General features: G+C 37.6%; 1 protein-coding gene across 1 annotated transcript in view; it reads right to left on the reverse strand.

Moving 5' to 3' along the window:
* LOC145994066 (ATP-binding cassette sub-family C member 4-like) overlaps window positions 1–25,458 on the reverse strand; it is a 139,753-nt gene that overhangs the window by 95,818 nt on the left and 18,477 nt on the right. Inside the window, exons 5-7 of the mRNA XM_083130151.1 lie at window positions 24,774–24,978; window positions 13,659–13,887; window positions 2,985–3,141 (exon numbers count right to left, since the gene is read on the reverse strand). Of these exons, the coding sequence (XP_082986277.1) occupies window positions 2,985–3,141; window positions 13,659–13,887; window positions 24,774–24,978 (591 nt within the window). The remainder of the gene's footprint in view (window positions 1–2,984; window positions 3,142–13,658; window positions 13,888–24,773; window positions 24,979–25,458) is intronic.

Here is a 25,458-nt window from a genome sequence, read left to right on the forward strand (position 1 = left end):
ATCCAGTAAATAATGGAAGTGGTCCTTTTGCACTGGCCGCGGTGGCTCAGTCGGTAACGCGTCTGACTACCATGCTCAAGGTCCCGGGTTCGATCCCCGGCCGGTTCAAATCCGGGAACTTTTCTAACGGTGGAAGCGGCCCCGGCGCACACCCAGCGTCGAATAACATGGGTACCTGGGGGAAACCCTGGGGGGTAAAGGCGGTCAGGGGCGTGATGCTGATCACATCACCCCCACTCACGACCGGATCAAGAAAGTGTGGGGCGTTACCCCCACACCCCCTATACGCCTTCATGGCGTGGTGCTATGCACAGGGGAACACTTTACCTTTTTTACCTTTTGCACTTTGAAACTTTCCTCCAACCGTGCCTCCAATTTACTCAGCTCGTCTTTGAGTTTCTTCATTCCTTTGGAATCGTATGTAGCACTTAGGTCCCCACTTCTTAACTGTGTTTCATTATCAATTTTTCGTTTGAGACTGTCCAGCTCACCACGCACCTGCTTTTCGAAGCTTTTCAGCCAGTCACCTAGTTCCTTGGCCACAGCACGAGACATCTTGGGTTGGTACGCGTGAAGCACAGTGGTTATCGCTTGCGACAAGCGTCAGATAATTATTCCAGTATTTTCTGTTAATTAACGTTGAAGTTGCACTTGCACACGTCAGTCCTGAACCTTGACACTACCTCTTTCTTGTGTAAAGATAAGAATCAGCCAGCAGCCCGATGTCCAGCAGCCCGATGTCCAGCAGAATGTTACAATCTTCTCCGGAGCCGATCAGCACGTCCTTAGCACACTTTTGCCATTGTTGTTCTTTCTAGCCACACCTCGTATTTTGTTTCCTTTATTTCCTTTTAAGAGCATAATAAACAACATTAAATGATTACGAGATTAATATACTTTCACAAAAAGTGATTCTGATATCTACAAATTTCTTGTGTACATTATTCTGTAATTTTATTTAAAGTGATTTCAATAAGTGATTTTTTAAAATACAATTCCTGATTTAAATCAAACCACTTTGCTTAACAGAAAGCTGGCTTCTGGGCAGGGAATGACACTTTTACATTAGATCTTGCCCTTTGTTGTTCAAGTGTTGTTGTTGTTGATTTGTTGTTTTAAGTCCACTTTATGCACAGTAAGGCTAATCGGGACTGGACCTACAGTTTAAAGTGGGATCCGAACCACTGTGCCAAGTGCCTCCACCGGGTATCGAACCCGGGACCCCTTGATTACAAGGCAACAGCGTTACCACTGCTCCATTGGGGAGGCCTCAAAAGTGAGATTACTGAGTCCGCTAAATTTGTGCTGAATCATACCATTCTACACTACCTTCCAGAAGTTTTTCCTAAGTTTCAATTTTGAAAAAGATAGTTCCTCTTTCGTGGTTGTTACTTGAAGAGTAGGAAACAAACAGAAGGCGGTACAGGATACAGATAACACTGGAAGTTAGTGTAGAGCTATCAAGGAGAAGAAACTTTGCCAAAGCACTTGATTTCAGATTTAAGCACATTCCTGAAACGTAGAACTTGATCATGAAATTCGGAAGATAAATCATCTTCGTGCCCATTACAGAGGGCAATAGCTGCATCTGAAGTTGTAGGAATGACGGAAGAACTGCTAATATTATCCATACCCTTCTTCAGTTTAAAACACCAGAAGCATTTAAATGCCCCATACTTTGCTCCATGGCAGTTTGAGGTCTTTTATCATTAACATATTAAAATCAGGTAGGTTATGCAAGGTCACAAGACAGAAGAAAAGCCAAGACAAAGCACTTTTTATTCAATAAAATAATAAATGGATAAAAATGTCCAAGCAATTTTTGCGTTATGTTTCACATGAAAAATTATAATTATTTTTACTTTTTTGGTGCCCCTTAGGCTTAGAGATCCCGCCCGCCTCTGATTTGACGTATTCATTCAAATTATAACGTTAAACTAGAATATAAAGCCAGATTAAAAAAAAGGTTTTAATTTTATTGCACACAAAAATTAGCCTTTTCTATCTTTCTCACTTCCATTTATTACGTTTTTTGTATCAACCTCATGGGACACAAGGCCCCTACATGGGCGAGGCCCAGGGTGGTTGCCCACTTCACCCACCCCTTGCTACGCCAAAGGTTATACAACCTCAAGGCACCTGCTCCTAGCAGAAATTCAAATATTTCCATGCATAGTGAAATATAATGGCCGTTGGCAACACTGACAGTAGTGCTCGCATCTACCTGCAAGAACTACATTGAGTCTCACGGGTCTTCTTAAGACCTGGGTAATAGAAAAACCTGACAGGCATCGATCCCTATGCACAACTGTGACGTGAAGCTTGCTTGCGCGATGTCGAACACCTGGGCTTGACGTGCATGTTGCATATTATTGTAGGCATGCCTCCTCGCAGATGGGTTTTTTCCAGGTCTTGTGCAGGTCTCTGTGTGCAGGATGGAAAGTTTTGGTCGGGATGGGACTTGGAAAGGAAAAGTTTTAAAACCCCAAAATTCGGAATGGGAATATTTCACTATTTTCCGACTAAGGGAAATTTTCAGGATGGGAAATGTTCAAAATTTCCCAACACTGTTGAGATATCAAATTCTACAGACTATTTTCCCTTTAAGTAACTTATTGCATTTTGGGATAAAAATTAACAATTTCAGATAAGTTTCAGAAAACCTTGAAAATTAACCACTTTTAAACATGACCATTTGGAACTTCCCCAAGAGTTTGGAATCCTGAAAAGTCGGGAAATAGTTTCTTGATGTCGGGATTGGAACTGGAATTCTTTCCCCATAATGGTACCAAATTTTCAGGATCCTGCATACCCCTGCTACTTTTGGCTATTCACGACAATTAGGATATGATGAAATTGATGAAGGGCCACTTGCAAAGAACACCCTTGCTCAAGCCAGGATTCAAACCAGGGAACCCTGGCATCATAGCACACTGTGCTAACCACTCCGCCATGGAGGTCTGCTTAATAGAAAGGAAATGTACCTTCTAGCTTGATAACCACGCTCCAGAAATGGCTCCTCCCAAGCATATAACTTTATTATTTCCAAAGCTGAAATTATTTCATTCAGTAACTTCACTCGGGTAGCAGACCGACCAACCACCTTCCTTCTTAGAGAGAAGATCAACTTCATGAAGGAACCTGCAACATTATGAACAGAATGCATTACAGAGAAGAAGTAATAACAAATTGATTAGTTTTAGAATTTCACAGATTGTGTAATTGTAGCCATTTTATATTAAACACTAATAAAAAAAACTTACTTTCTGTGCTTCATACTTTTTTTATTTATTCAACATTTAGACACATGCACATGTTTACTGCATTTCCTTGGGCTACTGTTATTCAAATCATGATTGTTATGTAATTTCTAATACAATGTTACAATGTTTCATTTCAGAACAAAACTCATCGCAGTCACCAGGTTACATACACTGATTAAAGAGGTTAATGATCCATTCATGTTCTTCAAGAAACATTTACAATTTCATATCAAATCGGTAGAATACTAATTACACAGTGCAAGAAATTTGAACTTTGTGTCTTGCCGTGAGATGAACAAAGGTGTTCTTTACTAAATGAGATATGCTGCTTAAGAAAATGAAATCAGAAATGTTCCATCACGTACAAATTTTTCTGGAAAAGATATGTTATATGTAACACTTAGCTTATATTTCATATAGTAAACAATATATTGTAAGTCACAATATATTGTGACAACTTTCGCGACACTTGGAAACGACTCCATTACAGTACAGGAGCAACCTGTAGCTGGATAAAATACAGATCATTGAACAAAATTAATTGTTTGTATTACAAAACATAAAAAAGGTACGAGAAAGCTGCAAAAAGCTTGAAATGTATTTATAAGTTAGAAACATGTCCTGGAAATTTTCAGTTTGTGGGTGGATGGTGAAACTTCTTGTAGGAGTGTCCAGCAGTAATCTGCCAAAAGGTTTGGTGACCATCTTCCCTTATATCATCTTTCCATGGCATATCTTGGTGAAATCGCTCACCATGTTCATCACTCACATCTCCGAGATTAGGCAGGAAAAAATCCAAATGAGAATGCAGGAAATGTATTTTGAAAGACATGTTGCACTCCATGTTGATCTATTGGTTGGTCACTACCATCGTCTGTTTCATCTTCCAGTGTCCATTCCACTGGTGGTTTTGGAACTGGGAGAGAATCTGAATGCGGAACTGGGTGCATTGCAGATTCCAAATTTGGATATGAAACTGTGTGTTTTGATTTACTCGAGATTCCAATTAGTTTCATTAAACAAAAGTAGTAATCTGTTATGTGGTCTCTAGTTTCCCTCCACAACTATGGTATGGCAAATGGCATAGATGGGTGGGTTCCATGCAACCAGCCTCTTAAATAGCAAGAGTAACGTGAGAAACAGTTCTGTGGTGCCCTCATCTACCTTTGATTCAAAATACAACTCGTATGCCTTTTTGACAAGCGGGAAATGGGATGTCTTTGGGACTTCGTCGTAAACTCACCACACACATAACAGAAAAGGTTTGATAAATTAACACACTTCCTAACCATCGCTGAACACAAGAAACACGCGAACACGCACAAACAGTATTCTTCACGTTAGGGGTTTTGCATGACACACACTGCAGGAACAGACACTGGGTGATCCCACTAGCAACTGACTGATGCAAATAACTGCAACTCCATTATACCTTACTATACCTCAACCAAGTGGCTATCTATCCCTTTTCTCTCCACCCCCTCCCCTATGCAGCCTGTACTGATAAGTGCCACGACAACAATAACATGCAGTCGTGAGCTGATAAAATTGCGTTTCCAGAGAAAAGTTTAGGTGATAGCAAAAACCGGTTTTCACTATCGTCATCAGGGCAATGAACTCCATAGGAATCACATGTTTTTGTTCTGCGGCAATTTTCATTTGTAAATGTTCTATAACCCTGTTATTGATAATAGCATGTATCCAAGTCGAGCCCATTCCAAGGGAAATCTTTCAGTTTACACTACATAAAATTAGGTTTTTGGTTTCTTGAAAGATGCGACGATAATTTAAGGAGAGAAATAATTATCGGGGCAAGGTAGACAATGTTCCATAACCATATTATTGATCATAGCACGTATCCATGTTAGAGATCAGGGGGCCGAGCCCCCGCAAGAAATCTTATCAGTTTACACTGGATAAATTAGTTTTTTGGCTTCTTGAATAATGTGACGATAATTTAAGGAGAGTAATTATCAAGGCAAGATGGAGAATGTTCTATAACCCTTTTATTGACAATATTGCACGTAAACTTCTCTTGTGTTTTCATTGTTGTTGTCGCAGCGAGCGCGATCACTGTGTAAAGATTTGTCACCATTTGGAAGCTGCACAACAAAGCGTGCCACGAGTACAACGATTCTTTGTATTATTTATTCTTTGGAAAGCGGGAAAGGAAGTCTACTTCTAGTTCGTGTCCAAAGTTGAAAATATTGATGTCTGTGGAACTCTAGGAGCCTCAGTGTAGTGCTAGTTCGGGGCATGAGCCGAAGAGATCGAAGGTCTAAAGTGAATATTTCAGGAGTACCGGATATTGGGGCGGTTTATTAAGACATAAATAAGTTGCACAGATCAACTGTAATTTTATTTGTGCCCGGGCCAAATTTCATGTTTGCAGTTCGAGACTTTCATGGTATAAAAATGACTTTTATTTAAGCTGGGTTCAACCCACACTCAAAAACTTAACCACTACAATGGGACAGCCGAAAATTATATGAATGTCGAGAAGAGATAGCAGGAAGATGTTGGCTATGTAGATATTTTAGCGGAATTTTCAGGCTCTGCCAGGACCTTAACCAGGGTCTCTGGCATGTCGTGCGGTTGCTCTACTGGCATACCCAGGATTTTCGAAGGGATGGGGAGGGGGGGGGGTGTTACGTATACTTTTTCTTGGTAGTCAGTCTTCATTTTGCCATATTTCTCTGCCTTTGACGTTAATTTTTTTTTTTAGAAATACTGGGCCAATGGAGGGTTATGACCCCCATCACGCCACTGGAGATAATGAGTGAGCATTTTATCATATTGGAAGTCGAAACATTAGATGTGTTGGGAACGGAAGGGTATTCACTGTGCATTAATTGTTTCTCGATCCAGCTGTGTTCGAGAATACTTCCTTTGTTTCGCGCCAATATATGACAAGACTGTGGAAGCTGTGACGGACAATTTTGAACCCTTGCGAGTGCTTAGGCCTGAATATGAACAATTTGGTGGGTTTCAGCTTTTATAAGAGCTGCATACATGGGAAGACAAGACAGATTAGTGGTATTCAGGCTCGAATCAGGGAGAAATATTCGAGAACTGTGTGCATCCAGTTCACAGCCCACAGTTTGAACCTCGCATCGTCGAGTGGATTGTCCATCCATTGTGTAACAGCTTCGTGAAGACACTCAAAGACACCAAAGATGTTTTGATGCCTGATGAGAAGAAACGGACAAACACGTGATAAAAATGGCAGCCTTAAACGGTGGCTACTATTTAGGAGACAGTTGCTGCATATTTTTTTGCCTCCTCACTATGGCCTCTTAATGCTAGGCCTTGTCTACCAAGAGAAAGTAAACTTTCCTTGACCCCCCCCCTTCCCGCTTTGCCACCAAAAGGGCACCACTGGCCTTAAATATGCACCTGTGAGGTTCTATCTATACCACTTAAAAATATATTGTCCCCCTCGCCCCGAAAGGAATTTCTGGATACGTGCCAGCGTTGACTATACACTTCATTTTGTATGACAGTACTTTCTACTTTTGATTGGAGACTTTATACTCTGTCCCAACTATCTCTGCTGCAGCAAGGCTGCACATAGCGGCAGAGAAGAGGATCGAGTGGGCAGAGCGAAGCAGTACACGATGCTGCGAAAGCTGGTAACTACAGCAGCTTTCTGCCGTTCCACGCAATCCCGTTCCCTCTCACATGTTCATTGGTAGAGCCGTCTCTAGTCACTACTTGCGCAGAGACTTGCTTTCGTTCGCTTGCTCCAGCGAAGTTCTTTTCTTGTGTATGGAGCGACTGTTCAAAATATTCTTTGGTAGAACGTATTCAACGCACCGTGCTTTCATTGTTGAAATACCATTCGCAAGATATTATTTTCTGCACCCTGTATTAGTAAAATGAAATTAAAGATAAAACACATTTTCAATTTTTTCAATTATAAACATTGTTGAAAAATGCTTAAAAGTATTAATGTTAATTTTTCCACAAGGCCGTAAATTTCAGTTTCCTAATGTATTTTTCTTGCAGAATTACAATTGATACAAAAAAGTGTTCCATTTTCTCAGGATGACGATAAGACCAAATAATCTTTGCTTATTGTCAATTGTGAATATTCGTCTGAAGAAGATCCTGTTAGAGGGTGGAAACATTACGTTTTTATGTATATTTTTTAATACTATAAAAGCTTTCCTTCGTCAACATTTTAATGACATGAAAACAAGACTTAACAGTGTTACAATGGAAATTAAATCTCAAATTACTATACTTTAAGAAAATTATTTATTTGAATAAATTGATGTTTTAAGTCATGTTTACGCACAGAAAGGCTAATCAGGACTGGACCTACGATTTAAAGTGGGATCCGAACCACTGTGCAATGCGCCTCCACCATGTATCGAACCTCTTGAGTAGCTACAAGGCGACGACTTTACCACCACGCCATCGGGGAGGCCTTTATTTGAAAACCGGGAATAAAGGTAAACGAGCAGCAGAGTGATTGTTTGTTCGTTTCAAAATACTTAAGTACAATTTTACACAAGTTGCTGCCGCACAATGTCCAAAGTCCTGTTTCACAGTTCTTCACGAATTATACTGGTTTGTTCTGCAGCTGTCTTTGGAAGTAACAGTAACATTTTCGAGTAACATTAACTGTAAACTACTTACTTTATGAAATTAGTACCTGAAATTCAGTTATTTTTCCACCTAACTAGTAACTAACTTCGAAGTTGGTTGTACATTCCTGTTCACATAAAGTGTCACTCTTTATAGGGTCGAACAGTTGAAGTATGTACCAATTGATGTGAACAGAAGTGTACAATTACTATTTTTTTTGCATAGAAAGGAATTTTCTTCTGTTCCATTTTTACAATTTGTTGAATCATATCCTCGCCTGAAAGAATGGATGAATTAGTGATTATTGAAATCGTGAGACCATGAGAACAATCTTATTTATTGCCAAGAACCAGAATGTATCTACTCCAAGTGTATTTTAATTAGAATAATTTCGACATAAGGCTATATAATCTCCAACAATCCTCATTGGTATACCACAGTTCAACAGTAATTCTGAATAATGTATTGTTTGCTCAACAAAAATACAATAAAATATTATTTTTTCATCTTTAAGCAAAGATGTGGATTTTATTACCTCTGTATTTACATATAAAATATATTAACTTAGTTATAATTATGTGGTTGATTGATTTAGTTTATTTTACTACGCTTTTCTGCCATTTTTGTCTAATCGCAAAGATGAGAACGAGTAATAAATGATGAAACTTATGAAGGATCACATACAAAGTATATCCATGCCGGGATTCGAACCAGAGACTCCTAGCTTCGTAACGTGCTGTTCTAACCACTCCAACACGGACACCAGCAGTTATAATTGAAGACTAAAATTGGCAAACGCTGTAAGTGCCACAATAATTCAAACACTGTTTTCCACGTTAAACTGTGAAATGTGCCATGCTTTATAATGTGGTAAATGTAAAATGTGGCTGGTAGCTCTCTAAGTAGTTCACAGGGCATGTAAAGAGGTCACTAGTGTGCACGTTCTTACGGGCTGATGTGCGGAACGATGCGATTTCCCAACACTTTCGCTTTTGGCACTTACAACGTTTACCACTTTTAGTCCTCATTTATATATGAACTTAATGCTAAGTTGTTGGTGGTCATCTATGATGAAATGAATAGTGCACTTGCATTTCATGTTCTGAACCATGTCTTACAAGATATAACTAATCTAGAATAAAGTAATTGTAATAGTAACTAAATTAGATACGTTTTAAAGCTACAGTAATTATAACTGAATTAATTTCTCAAGTGATTAACTTTGAATTACTTTTGAAAAGTAACTTTCCACATACTGTCGATATCTTAGATAAATACTCAGATAAGAATTGTGAGAGAAGTTTTCTAAGATACAATATGGTAATAATTACCATTAGAATAAAATTCAAATCATTCAAAAATCATTGCATGAAGGGACTACTAAAACTATATATTCGGGATATACGTATAAATTCACATTAACATTTTTCTTTCAATGTAACTTCATTCTCCTTCTTGCCCATCGTGCAACATTATGTGGTTCTCTCATAGATGCGTATGCTTCTTGCTGTCTTGAAATCATCATTCCATTCAGAAAGCAATGAATATCCTAAGATTGTGGGCAAATACCCTTCAAAATTGGAACTAGCAAAAATTTCAAGGAATGTGTGCTATAACTTGACAGACAAGACAAACAAGTTATACCATTCCCATTATTTTCAGTTTCTCAAATATACCGTTCCCAATTGCTGACTACTTGCAACCAGATATTAAGAAGTCTTGCAACATCATTTCTTGAGTATATTTTGGACTCTTGATATCTTGTAAACCATCACCATCCAACCATGTATGTGCAAACTGTGCACAGTTCAAACAATCCACACAGACGATTTTGATTCCATAGAAGCATATCTACAAACTTCCACGGTATTGGGTTGCCATTGTTAGTCAAATCTGTTGACCTTTTTACAAATTTCAAGGTATTCTTAGAAGACACATCAAATAGATTCTCAAATGTTCATCTGTAAAAGGAGCAAATAAAAATATTGTTAATATGGTGTATGAGACTATGAACTTAACAAAGATGAAAAAAATAATTTTCCTTACATTGTTACAACCACAGACAAGTTGAGTTAATAATAAAATGAAAACAACTTAGAGATGTTGTGTAAGTGGATGTGAATATAATTGATCTAAACTGCACCATAATGGTTAACGAAGTGGTCCTTTTATAACAGAATTATAAAAGGTTTGATTCACGGTATCAGCTCACTTCAGTGACTCAGATCTATCCTTACAGTGCATGTTAAATATGACCATAGGCGTGCGCAGACCCTCTGATTAGGGGGGGGGGAGGCAAAAGCCTTGAAAGTTTAGTCGGGAAAGAAAAACTTCACTTTATCTCACTGCTTTAGTTCTATTGCATTGATGGGTATATGTGTGTGTGTATATATGACATATTATTTATATACATTACATAAACAATTCAACTGCCCCATAACAAACCAATAGCAAAAATGTTATAAATTGTCTCTGAAATATGCACGCTCCTTTTCCTCCAAACCAAGCTGTTACAGGAGCTACTGTCTGAAGTACTTAATTGTTCTTACACTGTCTCTGGTAATTTACAATGCACTACAGAAAATAAATTGCGAGTTAAGCGAGCAAGAAGATTTCACGATCCAAATTTTTGCAGTGAAAACTGTATTGATTTAATATGGCGCAAAAAAATCACGGGACGCCATGGCGATCTCTTTTACAATTTTTCTCATTCAGATTGTTCAGCGTCCAGGGACAACTCCCGCCGTCCCCTAGCTATGACTATGAACTTGACAAGACTGTAAGAAAAGCAGATATTGCGAGCGAACCGAGTAAGAAAATTTTACGAAATGTATTTTTGTTTGTATATAAAATTTGAAGTCGAGGGGGCAATTGCCCCTCTGTGCCACCCCACAAGTGCTCCTGGCCGTCTGGAAAAAATGATGATAGAAAGACGTGAAAACTAATTCCATTTTGAGTATCCTATTGTCCTGCTACTCTTAATTTCTGCTAGTTTTACTTTCTCTTAATTCAATGTTTGCCCTCCTAGAATTGATTTCCGTCCAAGGTTGTGATAAGGCAATGCCCCTCTGCCCCCTTGTGGTTGCGCCACTGCAACCAATATCGTTTAATAAGTCATAAGATTCCTCTACACTAAATTTCTAGGTGAAAGTATAATAATGTAGGGGCATGGAACATCTAGAAGGGGGCAAGGATTACCACACCTCCCTCTTCGAAAACGAATATCTACCTAAAAGTATATATTTCACACGTATAATTTGATTTCAGTCATAGTAATTTACATGAATTATTACGTATGTAATGGAGGGATGCATGTATGCGATAATTTCAAATTCAAGTTGTGTTTTTGAGGGGGCAGCACTATTATCGGGGTAATATGCACCACGGAAAAAATATCTTGCTTGTCCCTATGTGGAAAAAATCTGCGAACGTCCGTGAGCCCCCCTTGCCCCCCCCCCCCCCCCCCCCCGTGCGCACACCTATGAATAGGACTTTGACTTCAGTAGGTTATTGAATTAAATATTCGTAACATAATCTGGACAAATTATGATTTCTCTGAAAATCACTCAATCTTACCCACAAATAAATAATTGGCCTTGCACTTGTAAAATATGTGAACTTCTAATATTTACTAATCTATACTAATTTGTAAATTCTCAGTAAACACGAAAACTATTGTTTGGTAGACTGTTAGGACTTTACTCTTTTAGCTGTTAGGGTGTACTTTTACACGTTAAATACATAAAGCTTGAACTTATTGGACATGTTGCGCTACCATTACAAGGCGTTCAAAATTATGAAAGAACGAGAAAACCAAATGTTTTATACAGCTTACAAAACCAGTTTTCTGACCTGATTCTGTGAAAGAAGATAACAGAACGTTGTCCAGAACTTGCACAAAATTCGGGGATCTCACAATCAATCTATTTTCCAATCCAACCTAACAGCTTAACCTACTTATTGCATTTAACATTTGCGAGCTTTATGAACTGTGTTCAAGTTTCAAAAACATAAAAGAGAAAAATCTTGTTCAAAACAGATCAGAAACAACTCGTTCCAACCTTGTACAAGAGCAAAGTGAAACTATAATGAACGACTGATTTGTAATACAAATTCCAATGTACGTACATTTGAATAGCACCAGTGAAGTACGAAAATAATCTCCCAAGAACGATAGTAGAGCATGTTGTGCAATATCGATTTAATGCCAGAATATAATCTATATCAAGGTATTTCATGCTCTAGTAATAATCACAAAACTGTAATATCTGCATTATGCCTAATTTAATATAACATTCTCTTCTGATTTTACAATTGCAAAGAATTATGAACTTCGACTGTAAGAAAAAATGTGTGCTGCGTTGTAATGGTTGAGACGTTGAAGCGATATTCTCACAGAAATTATATCAGAAGGTATTTCCTCATACATTCTGCATCACTCTTGCATATTGCAAACGTTTTACTTTTGATGGATTAAGCAACAAGCATTTAAATATAAGACTTACCTTTCAGTTTTTTCCGATGTTTCCTTCTTACAACATGTACTGGATTCGTTATTCTCTGGTAACTTGGTTTAACTTTCACGATTTAGACGCACTTGTATTGATCATATCGTTAGAAAACACGGCGTAAAATATCGGCAACAGTGTTGGCTAAAATCTGCACCACGGAGTATATTGCGACGAAACGCCACTTCAAAAGTTTTAATGATAGGCACTACTCTCTGAAGGTACGAAATTTTTTCATTTTTTCACATAGTATTTCAGGTGCTTGCGGGAAGAACATGTGATCTTTGTTTCACCACGAAATCTTCCATACTAGTCATAAAAGAAAGAAAATGCACCGGTATTAACAAAACTACCACTTCAGCGCCATTTGTACGGAACAGTTTGAACATGACGGAGACCTTATATTTTCTGTTATTTATTTAAATCCCTTCAATCGTAACAGAATTATAAGGTTCACATGTTCTAGTGAATAAAACAATCTTTTATATCGGAAAATTTCTTCCTTACCAAATCTATATTAGTTGTATGGGTATATGCTTTAGCATGGCTTTAGAACACCCTTAACAATGTAAAGGGTCTGTGCCCTTCTCAATTAAACGGTATATATACATATTAAAAATATTTAATTTCAGATGGGGATTTTATATTTGCCGTTTCACATACTCAGACACAAAATACATCTAAAAACATAAGTCACAAATGTTACGGGATGTACTAATCTACAAGAATATGCTATTGTACAAGAATTTAAAACTCAAATTTACCTAATCAACTTCAAGATATCTTATCTTGCAATAATCTTCCGTCTGTGTAATAGATTGTTCTGAAAAGTAACTAAACTAAGTTAACAGATTGAGAGAATTCTGTTTTATTTTCCACGGATCATTCTTTTCCTTCTTTTATAAAAATAAAAGCTAAACTTTGAAAAATTTGCTTCAGGGCATTTATAAATATGTGTAAATTCAATGGGATTTGGGTTAATAAAAGTTGCAACTTTTCACGTCTACAGAGAAAAAATCAAGCATAATTCTCGGAGCCAATAATTCACGCATAATTCCCAGAATTCAAGGAATTCCCAGTGAGTAGCCACCCTGTATTGGCCAAAAAATCATATTTTTCTACCTTTAAAATTTAGTATTTGCAACTCAGATAACGAATCCAGAATCTTTGAAAACATAATCCAGCATTCAGATTTGGATAATTTTGGATTCATATTCAAGCATCCATTTCTACATTGTATCCTAGTCTAAGGAAAACACATTTATATGAAACTTGTAATGATATGATGGCATACCTAGGATTGGTATGGCAGCGAGTACCACTCCGATGCCACTCAAGCAAGCTATCCCCACTTCCCTCCATATCAAGAACCCCGTGAGAGCCATTATGAAAGGCCCAAGCCAGCAGAAATGGAAGTGCCCGCCGGTCTGCTCCAATCGGGTTGCGTCATTTGACAGCATGGTTAAGATGTCCCCAACCGTCAAGCCCAGATCAGTCAGCACAGATCTTCTCAGCCGAAGCACCTTAGTGTAGAATAAGTTGACTTAGTATTATTTGGTAGTTATCATTTATAGCATGCAAGGCATGTATAAGATGGAACAAACTTTACATCTAAGTTAATTGCGATGAGGATGATGAATGATTGGCCACTGAAATAGATGGCAGGACAAACCGCTAGCTTCACACCAAAATAAACTAACTCCTGTCACAAGATACTATAAATACCAATACCACTGGTATCAGTCAATATCAATATATTAGTGTCAGCTGATAAAGCTCGGTTGAACTTTTGGCCGATGCCAGGGCAGCCGTTTTTGAATGTTCCTCTCCTTAGGAAAAACCGCTATGATATTCCAAAATCTGAAAAATTATATACGAGGACGTATCAAAAAGTTTTGAGACTAGTTCTGTAACATGCCAACAGATGGCAGCACAAGGATGCACACACAGGCACAGGGACCACCAACATTCATAAGTCAGTGTGCCAAGAGACATCGTCCTGTGTACATCGTGAGCTATGCAGCTGGTGCTCTTCTGACCACGTGCGTTACTACATCTGCGATTTCATCATGGACAGCAAGTTAGAACAGAGAAAACGTGAAATTCTGTGTGAAACTGGGCAAATCCGCCACACAGACACGGGCTCTTCAAGAGTGGAAGAACATCACTGGAAGACTGCACGCTGACAGAGTTCTTGGCAGACTTGGATGCGGTGTTCCTTCTGCTCCTGGGTCTGCAGCCTGGGGACAAACTTGGCAGGACGGCGTATGTTCAAATCACACGTGAGAATTGCCTGCACTGTTCCGTATGACACACCGACAATAGCAGCAATGTTGTGGATTGTTCTCCGATGATCCTCATGCACAAGTTGCCGAATGATTTTGACTTTTTTGGGTGTTGTGCTCGTTGAAGGTCGTCCTGATCTCTTGTCGTCTTCCAGTGATGTTCTTCCACTCTTGGAAGTGTGCGTGCCACTCAAAACACCTTGTACGACTCATTGCAGCATCGCTGTACACTTGCCGAATCATGTCAAGCGTCTCTGTGGTGGATTTGCCCAGTTTCACACAGAATTTCACGTTCGTTCGTTGTTCTAACTTGCTGTCCATGATGAAATTGCAGATGTGGTAACGCACGTGGTCAGAAGAGCACCAGCTGTACAGCTCAGCATGTACACAGGACGATGTCTCTTTGCACACTGACTTATGAAGGTTGGTGCTCCCTGTGCCTGTGCGTGCAGCCTTGCACTGTCATGTGTTGGCGTGTTACAGAACTCATCTCGAAACATTTTGATATGCTTAGAGCAGCGACATGAATCTTCATGTGGTTTGCTTTTGCTGTTGTCCATGTATTCACAATAGCTTAATAAGCTTGAGTAGCAATGAAATGATTGTGAATATCTAGGAAACAACGAAAATAAACAACATGAAAATCCACGTCAATGCTCTAGAAAGAAGTGTATATAATTTTTCAGATTTTAGAATATCATAGTGGTATTTTGAAAGGAGAGGAAAATTTGAAAACAGATGCCCTGGATTGGTCTAAGGTTCAGCCAAGCCTTAATATTTGGGGTTATAGTCTATAGCAGATTGCATAGTTACAGTGTAATTAACAGAAATATTAAAAATATTATTATTTCATCTTGAAAAGGATGTATATGTGTCAAAATATTGGGACAATAAATTCCTGTCACCTGAAGAGCCCAACGTTTGATATTACCATTAATAGGTATGGATCATTATGAAAATTTTGCTATGAATAAGGAAGATTGTATAACATTTCCAATACTACAAAGGCTACCTGGAAAATAACTTCCATTTCCATGTGGATGTGTGAATAAATGACAATATGAGCATCATATTTGGTAACAGTGTGTGAGTGAGTCAGTGCGCATCCAGTTCTGGCAGAGCAAAGGCCATGTACCCCATGCTCTCTTAAGGCTCGACTGGACCTTTGGCATGCAAATGGGCGAATTTTTTCAAATTTTCCTCTCTATTCGAAAAACTTCTTGGATATTTCAAAATATGAAACATTACATCAGCTTAGAATTCCTTCTAGAGCATTGACGTGAATTTTCGTGTAGTTTTCTTTCATTGTGGTCTAGATATTATCAATAATTTAATAGACTTATGTAATCACAAAACTATTAATATTATATAGACAACAGTCAAAGAAAACAACATGAAAATTCACGTCAATGCTCTAGAAGGAATTCTAAGCTGATGTAATGTTTCATATTTTGAAATATCCAAGAAGTTTTTCGAATAGAGAAGAGAATTTGAAAAAAATTGCCCATTTGCATGCCAAAGGTCCAGCCGAGCCTTAACAACTACCATTGAAAATGTGTGCTGTTACTGAGAATCCCACTAGCTATGATGTATGGTCACGGGTATTCTCTTGGGACTCCCCAATGGCATAGTGGTAACATCTTTGCTTTGTAACCAAAGAGTCCCAGGTTCGATACACAGTTAAAGCACATTGCACAGTTGTTCGAATCTCACTTTAAACTGTAGGTCGTCCCAATTAGCCTTTCTGGGGATAAAGTGGACTCAACACCAAACTCATACAAGTACATAAGATCTCACTTAGCCAGAAAGTGTAGAGCTGTAGAAATTTATCACTAACTCTGTGTGCAAAGTTGTGGAGAAAACATAATGAGTGATAGTGGTGCGCTACAATGGTGCCGTATATTCAAGAATGAGTGGACAGATGTCCACCATGAGCAAAGAAGTGGCTAGTCGCCTGTAGTGAATGATGAATGAACTGGTAAAGAAGATTGATGAAACTTCACAACTTCAGAACTTTCTGGCACTGAAGTGATTACTAAAATGGAAGTTTTGTGCACGATGGGTGAATAAACTGCTTTTGGAGCAGTACAAGAAATAACAGATGATGGCTGTGTTAACCTTCCTTGAGGGTTATGAAAGAAAAGGTAAGGCTTTTATGGATCAGACTGTTGCAGATGATGAGACTTCGGTCACATTCATGAATGTAGACATAAATCAGTCAGTGGAGTGGGATCACACCCACTCACTTAAACAACCAAAGAAATGTCGGGAACCTTAATTTTCCAGGGAATTTATGGCAACTGTCTCTTGGGACAGAAGAGGAGTTTTGCTAGTGGATTTTCTAGTGCAGGGAACATCTGTCACCTCAGAGTTTATTGTGAGATAAAGTTAAGGAGAGCTATTCAAAACAAACATTGTGGTATGTTGAGCTCTAGTTTGTTTCTGCAACTGTATATTTCAGAATGGACCCCTGCATACTGTCTCAGATAGAGTTGCAAAAAAGCCAGCTTTCTTAAATGGACAGTTTCTTTCCAATAAAAAGCCTGCTTCTTTGGGGGGGAAAACCGGAAATTTTGGCTTCATTGGCTTTCTACCAATAGAGGCTAACCAATTTCACTTACAGTGTTAGTCAAGAGTTTAGAGGCTCAAATGTCATATTTTGGAACTAGCTAAATATTTTTACAAGGTGTAGCAGCCAAAATACACATATTTTCCACATCTTCTACAGGGTGGCCAAAAAGTCATGCAACTGAGACTGTGAACATACACAACTTTTGTAGAAAAAGTGATAGAGACATGAATCTTACATTGATCATTAACTGTGTCCATGTAGATATTTTTTTAAACATTAAACTAGAAAAACGTGTTGTACATGAATGTTCAGTATGGGGGAAAAGTTACTAAGGTGGAAAAACGTTTTTGTATGAAGTGAAAACAAACATGGATAAAATACAGCTGTCAAGTCGCTTGCAAAAATTTTTGATGTCTATCGATGGTCTCTGTGGATATTTACCGGATTGATAAAAGAACAATAAATCATTAAGCATTTTACGCATTACAGATGATCTATGGGGTTAATTATGGAATATTCATAAAAAAGTATGTTTTTAAAAATTTACAGTGTTCTGTACAAAAAAGATAGGTAGGTTAGTTTTTGTGCAATAAATTTCATTTTTTTTCTTTCATTGGATTTTAATTGAATGAAGATTCATATGTGTACCACTTCTTGTACAAAAGTTATGTACAGTCAAAAATCTTGGTTGCATGACTTTTTGGATACTCTGTAGTCACTAATTTTTCTTTGCCATACATGAGTTTATGTATGTGCCTACCCAATGACATAGTGGTAAAACTGTTGTCTTGTAATCAATCGGTACAAGGTTTGATCCTCAGTGGAGACATATTGCATAAAGATTAAGATTCCAAACTCAATTCTGAATAGACTGAGCATAAAATGAACTTAAAACAAACTTTCACATGTTTGTGCTATTGATGTCACAAGAAATGAAGCACATGTTGTCAATATTAAACTATTAGATGTTTCAGGGCAATTAAACCTTTTCAATTCACATATATGTTATACACCCCATTTACTACTTATAATCATTATGCTACTACAGGGAGGTTATTGCAGCATGACACCGCAAGAGCGTCAGCCGCTTGCCGGCCCAGTCATACAACAGGTGCCGGCAAATTGCGTAACAGATAGCCCGTTACACAAACCGCTTGTTTTGTAATGTTTCCACTTTTCACAATTATAGTTACAATTACAACTTAAATAAGCACGTACCTTGCCACAAGGATGCTGGAAAAGGTGTCCTCTAAAATACAAATATTTCTGGCACTTTATTTCTGCCCATATCGCTTCTGACAGCAATGACTCATCCAACATAAAGGATTCAATTTTTCATTCTTGTCTTGCCTTCGAATAAACAAAACCGTGACTCTTATTTTGCAGATAACACAAGATTAATCCTTTTGAACACTAGAGTCAGTGGCGTGCCCAAGATTTTCGAGGGGGGAGGTTACGTATACATTATTATGCAAAACGAAAGCGCAGATAAACAAATTATTTAACAGTGTCACTTAATTTTAACGTGTGAATATTTTTGAAGTAAAGTAGCGATCATACACTTTGTGCGTTTTTCTTTCTGAGAGCGCCATTTGAAATAAGCACTTTTCCCCTTTTGCTACTATGGGATAAACTGAATATAAAAGGCTATAACTGCTCAACAACTGCATCTTTTTAAGAAATTTAAATTCTAAATGTAAGAATGAACAAAAAGCAACATTTTATGTAAATTCCGACAATTGTGAGTCCAGGGGGAAACGAGGGCCAAATCCCAAAGTTCTATTTTCCCCGTAATTACGCAAAATTTCTGAACGTCGTAATTTCCATATTTTTTTTTTTCAAAGTTGCGGCAGGAGCATTACATATCCTCATAGAGTAGTCTTTTGTTGTGCTTCCCTCAAAATTTGGTCCATCCAGTGTCTATAGAGCCGACGCTAGAAGCGAAATTCCTCAGATGTCGCAAGAGCGTCAGCGGCTTATCGGAGTAGTGGTAAGCCGCGAGAAGCCTCTCGATACTACGCGAATGCGACAGCTGTCGGCTACCAGTTGTTTAGACGTGTTCACTTCGGTTTGCGTTTATCAGTACTCGTGTTGTTTATACTGTGTTATTGAGTTGGTGTGCTAAAGTGCTAGTGCTTTATCGTGTGTTATTTGTTATTCATTCATTAGTTATGCCGCCAAACAAATATAGTCTTGAACAAAGAGTTTTTATGTACGATACTTACGTGAAAACGAACTCTTGCAGAAAAGTAGTCAGGCGATTCGCAAGAAAATTTCCTGGCAATCCTGTTCCGGACAGACATACTGTTTACAACCTCGTTAAAAGATTACGAGAGACAGGATCTCTTGAACCTAAGAAACGTGTTTCCAGACGACGTGTTCTTACGGAAGAAAAGCTAGACGAAATTGGTGAACGACTTGAACATACTCCAAAAAAATCCCTCCGTCGGCTTGCTCAGGAAACAGGCATTTCAAAATCCTCAGCACGAAATGCCACTAAATTACTTAGATTAAAACCCTACAAAATTACAGTGGTTCATGAATTGCAACCGCGCGATCACGCGACTAGAGTTCGATTCTGTAACTGGATGCTGGATAATATTGTTGCTGGCAGAGTAAATCCAGAATTAATCATATTTTCAGACGAAGCTTGGTTCGAATTGAATGGCCGAGTTATTTCACAAAACAATCGCTATTGGAGCGCAGAAAAACCTGACCTTGTGCATGAAGTTCCGCTCCATCCTGCAAAAATTGGTGTGTGGTGTGGTTTGAATGCGCACAGAATAATAGGGCCTATTTTTTATGAAGGTACTATCAATGGTGAAAGGTATCGAAGAGACATACTACAACCTTTTTTTGAACAATTAACGGACATTGAATGCCAGCAGTCATTTTTTCAGCAGGACTCTGCTACTGCTCACACTGCTTATGAATCACTTAATTTTATTGCCGAGATTTTTGAGGACAGAATTATCAGTACTGAGTTGTGGCCCTCTCGTAGCCCCGATCTTACTCCTTGTGATTATTATTTATGGGGAACATTAAAAAACAAAGTGTATCAGAATAACCCGCGTACAATAGAGGATTTAAAAGAAAATATAAGAAGAGAAATTGCCAGAATCACACCTGAGGAGCTTATGGATGTTCAGAGGAATTTCATACGCAGATGCCGGAAATGTATTGGTGTTGAAGGAGGTCATTTTCAACATCATTTATAACACAGAAGGTTACTGATCATCATTATTATCAGTTTTAAATATAATTTTACACTTTCGGTTTGCTTTATGCGCCGCGATGCTGTCTTCCCTTTCTGTCAACCGAGGATAAAGTAGAGATGTCTAAGAAAGATTAGATGTCTGAAATAAGGTTGTAATTGTAACTGTAATTGTGAAAAGTGGAAACATTACAAAACAAGCGGTTTCTGTTACGGACTATCTGTTACGCAATTTGGCGGCACCTGATGCATGACAAGGCCGGTAAGCGGCCGACGCTCTCGCGGTGTCTAAGAAAGATTACATGTCAAAAATAAAGTGCCAGAAATATTTGTATTTTAGAGGACACCTTTTCCAGCATCCTTACGACAAGGTACGTGCTTATTTAAGTTGTAATTGTAACTATAATTGTGGAAAGTGGAAACATTACAAAACAAGCGGTTTGTGTAACGGGCTATCTGTTACGCAATTTGCCGGCACCTGTTGCATGACTGGGCTGGCAAGCGGCCGACGCTCTTGCGGTGTCATGCTGCAATAACCTCCCTGTACAAGGGAGATTTAGATTCCAAAGTAACTTTTAATTGTGAGTACTGTTGTTGGAAAAATGGCCGGATATACAATAAAAGAATAAGCCTCCCAGATGACATAAAAAAAAACCGATTTCACCTTGTATTCAAGGGGTTTCCAGTTTCAATCCCCAATGGGGGCACAGTGGTTCAGGTCCCATTTTAAGTTGTAGGTCTAATACCAATTACAACATCTGAGAAAAGCAAAACACAGGACAACACACACACAGCCCTACGAAGATTATACTGGCCGTAGGTCCAAATGCCAGAGCCTCGTTAGTGTGCAAAATGCAGTCCAGGGTGTACTATGTGGAAGTGAGGTTGACAACTGGGTGTATTATGTGGAAGCATCACCCCTTACACCCCTGTTTCTCAACTGCCAGGAACAGTACCCTGTCACACGAGTTTATTAGGGGTCATTCCACATCAAATCAACGCAAAAAACTAAGATTTTGACACCCATAAATTCAGATTTTGATGAAATTTGGTATACACCCTTCCTTTATGGTTGAAAGAAACCCCCTAAATTTGTTTCACTCTATCTCAAACGGTTTTTATTTTACAGCAGTTTCAAATGTCATCAAATCATTGTTGTGTGTCAATCTTGAGACCCTCGACACAAGATACCCTTGCTTACATTTTATTTCTTTTCTCCTTAACCAATCATCAGATCTCTTTGAAATTTTACACAAAGTTCAATGAAATAATGAGGATTTCAGAAAAAAATACATCAGCACTCCAAAAATTTTACAAATGCCTATAAAAACACAAATAATGTATTTATAGCCTAATTTTTGTGGTGGGAAAACTAGGTTACAAAAATCTGAATTTTCATCATGTGGGTATAATGGAACCAAAAACTTTTGATGTTGAAAATCATTGAAAAAACATGCTCTTTCTCTACAATTTTTTTTTTTTTTTTTATTCCTTCTAACGAAAATTTTACGATTTTTGGAAATTGCCTAAAATTTCAGGGTCAATGCGTACCAAATGGTCCAGCACTGGTCGCTCGACAATTTTTAAGATTTTTCATTTGTTTGTCGCTGTAACCCCTGTACAAGGGTAGTTCAAAACAAGCATTATTTTTCTAAAACTAGACTTCGTTTAAAAATGGTGGCCATTTTTGTTTCATGACTTGCAACAATTTTGGCCTATGCAGACAGTTGTGATAATTATGATAACTCAGCTAAGAAAAAATATAGAAATCTGGGGTAAGAAACATTGTTTTCAGTACATTTCAGGCTACATTTTATGTTCTGTATCTTTTTTCATTATATCTAATGCAAATGGCTGAAATTTAGGGTCAAAACTGACTGATGTTCAATTTTGAAGGGAAATCAATGTATAGGATATATATTTTTTTAGTAGGTAAGCAATGAAATATCAGAACTGTAATTTTATTAGAAGTAACATGTACATCCAAAGTTTCTGAAATCCTCATTATTTCATTGAACTTTGCGTAAAATTTCAGAGAGATCTGATGATTGGTTAAGGAGAAAAGAAATAAAATGTAAGAAAGGGTATCTTGTGTCGAGGGTCTCAAGAGTGACACACAACAATGATTTGATCACATTTGAAAGTGCTGTAAAATGAAAACCGTTTGAGAAAGAGTGAAACAAATTTAGGGGGTTTCTTTCAACCATAAAGGAAGGGTGTATACCACATTTCATCGAAATCGGAGTTGGTGGGTGTCATGAACTCGTTGAAATGGAATGGAATGACCCTTAGATTAGTTGCGAACTATTTTAAACCTGATTTTGTATTTGTCAACGAGCCTAGACATGTACCACATGCCATAATTTATTTATTAAGAGTATTTAATTTCAAAGGTGCATATTAACATATAGTTTTAAAAATTAGAAAGAGGTAAAATTCTTGAGCAGGACATCAACTTTTCTAAAATGAATTTACCACGCTGTATTCTCAACAGTTGACAACCACACTAGGTGGTCGAAATACGTCAAGACATGCTCCGTGAGACTAGGTTTACCAGCAATTAAGGCAAATTATACATGATGAACTTGAAAGCCAGAATTCAAATATTTTATGTTAAATACAAATGTAAATGGTTTGATACTAGATTTTCTATTTTAGATATAGGTCTCCTCGATGGTTATTGGTACAGAGTGGTTTGGATCTCACTTTAAACTATAGGACCAGTTCCGATTAACCTTTCTGTGCATTAAGTGGACTTGGAAACAAAACTGAAACCCAAATCAAAATCTATTTTAGATATAGTTAAAGAAAAAACTGTCATTGAGAGTACATTTGATAAGTGTGTTAAAAGATGTAGCTATATTTTTTTATTCTTTTTTTACTTCATGTGCACATTAATATGACAAATTAACACATTGAAAATTATAGTATACTATCAGATTCTATTTACAAAATACATACGAAACTACTCTAGTTATGGGAGTGTTTAATAAGCCTACTAAAATATGAAGTTAACACTTGGGGAAAACATCCATTCAAAAAAGCTGGCATTCTTGCAACTATTGATTGTGTCTAGTTATGAATTCCATGTTGAAAGTTGCATTTTAAATTTAGATATGAGTGTCCTTTTACGTAGAGATATAAATTAATGCTGTGGAACAAGAAAAATGCAGTCTAGTAATCTAGTTTCATTGATTTGAAACACCTTGGGGAAAAAAAAAATTGAAAATAGTTCAACCAAAAAAGTAGCAAAAAAAACTATTTAATTTCCGACCACTTCCAACTCTAGTCTCAGACATATTAATAATAATATATTTTTATCATTGGTACGGTAACAATTATTATTGCTTTTATTACATGAATAGTAAAAAGCTGGTGTCAAATAGATATAACGGAATACAGCTATTCTATGAAGGCAAAAATGTAAAAAATATACGAAAAATTACAAGATTCATGAGGTAACAAAATTTCCAGATGATAAAAATAGAGTTCCTCATTATTATTATCATGTAATACTTTTCATACACACTGTCAATACAAAGCTAATTCATCTCAATCGAGTCTATTTTCATGTAACTTCTGCATAAATAAATAAACTGTATATTATACAACAAACAACATAAGTATTTTGCCTATTTCAGACCAATACCAGCCAATACTCTTCTGGAGTCTGGGAATCTCCATGGTTTCCCAAAAATATTGTGAACCACTTCCATTGAGTATAATTATTCTGAAAATTATGCAAACCATGTTAATTCCATTTCCTATTTGGACTAAAATTGCATGTGAAATGAAATTATAGCTATTTTTACTCCGGTTATCTCATAAGTATTTTTTTAATATATTACATAAAAACTCTACGGCATTGCTGTAGTATAATTGAAAGAATACTTATATATTCATATCAATCAAAATCCTGAACAACATTCAATTTAAGTGTTCGGTATCTTGTTGGCGATAGTATCGGTGTTAATCAAGTTGTATCAGCTCAGTCCTATTTCATTCACATTGCCAACCTCTGTGTCGGAGTAGTTAGCACTGCACCAGGGGTCCCAGGTTCGAATCCTGGCCTGGGCATGGGTGTTCCTTGTGAGTCTCACTTCATCAATTCCATCATATCACTCTTTCTCATCATCGTGAATACCCAAAAGTGGTCGAAAATAAAAAATACACTATAAAAAATAACAGAAGGGCAGAATTATGCACACAATTGTAGGAAATTTGTAGAAATATTGGATAGGTAAAATTATTGAAAATTTAACTAATGAACTGATAATCAATAAACTGCTTGATGCTGATACAGTAATGATTAATCTAGAGGAAATAAATTTCACTAACCTTTCGGTAAATCAAAGTGCTCAATGCTACTCGCATTTTCATCCCAATGGTGTAGCACCCCATCCACATCGGATGGAGAAGCAATGGAAGAAGTATGGAACAAACAACTATTCCGCCTGCATACAAGTATGCATGTTCCAGTGGTACTTCGCTATGTGGCATAAAATAGTCCAAGAACATCCCCAAGAATACCAAGGACCCAATCCTGGAAATACAGTGTGTACTAGAATAAAACAAATACAGGGTGTTTCACTGAAAATTCACACTTCTTTAATTTGTTTCTAAAAGAAAACTGCTGTGTTTTGAGCTACAGGTTAAAATGTAAAACTCCACTGGCTTGCCACAAGTCTGTGCTGAGTCATATGGATACTGTTTGATTGATTTTATTTATTTCACTTCACTTCTCTCCCACTTTTGGCTAATTGCGAAGATATCCCACACCGTGGCCATGTAGTCTGAGCTGTCATGATTTGGGCTCCTGCTCCAGGACGCATGCAGGTCGGAGTCTCCTGAGAGAAGCGTAACAACTTTTCTCCTGAGTCCTGTATATGGGACTAGTGGCAACCCACCACTGCAGGGAAATTAGGAGCTACAAATGAATAGCGTAACCATTCATGGAAACCTACAATGACGACTATGGGTTCGTCATGATGATCACACGTCAGCCAATAACTAGTTGGATAAT

The sequence above is a fragment of the Lepisma saccharinum genome, chromosome 10, assembly GCF_977018435.1.
Source record: "Lepisma saccharinum chromosome 10, izLepSacc3.1, whole genome shotgun sequence".
In the NCBI taxonomy this organism is placed as follows: Eukaryota; Metazoa; Arthropoda; class Insecta; order Zygentoma; family Lepismatidae; genus Lepisma; species Lepisma saccharinum.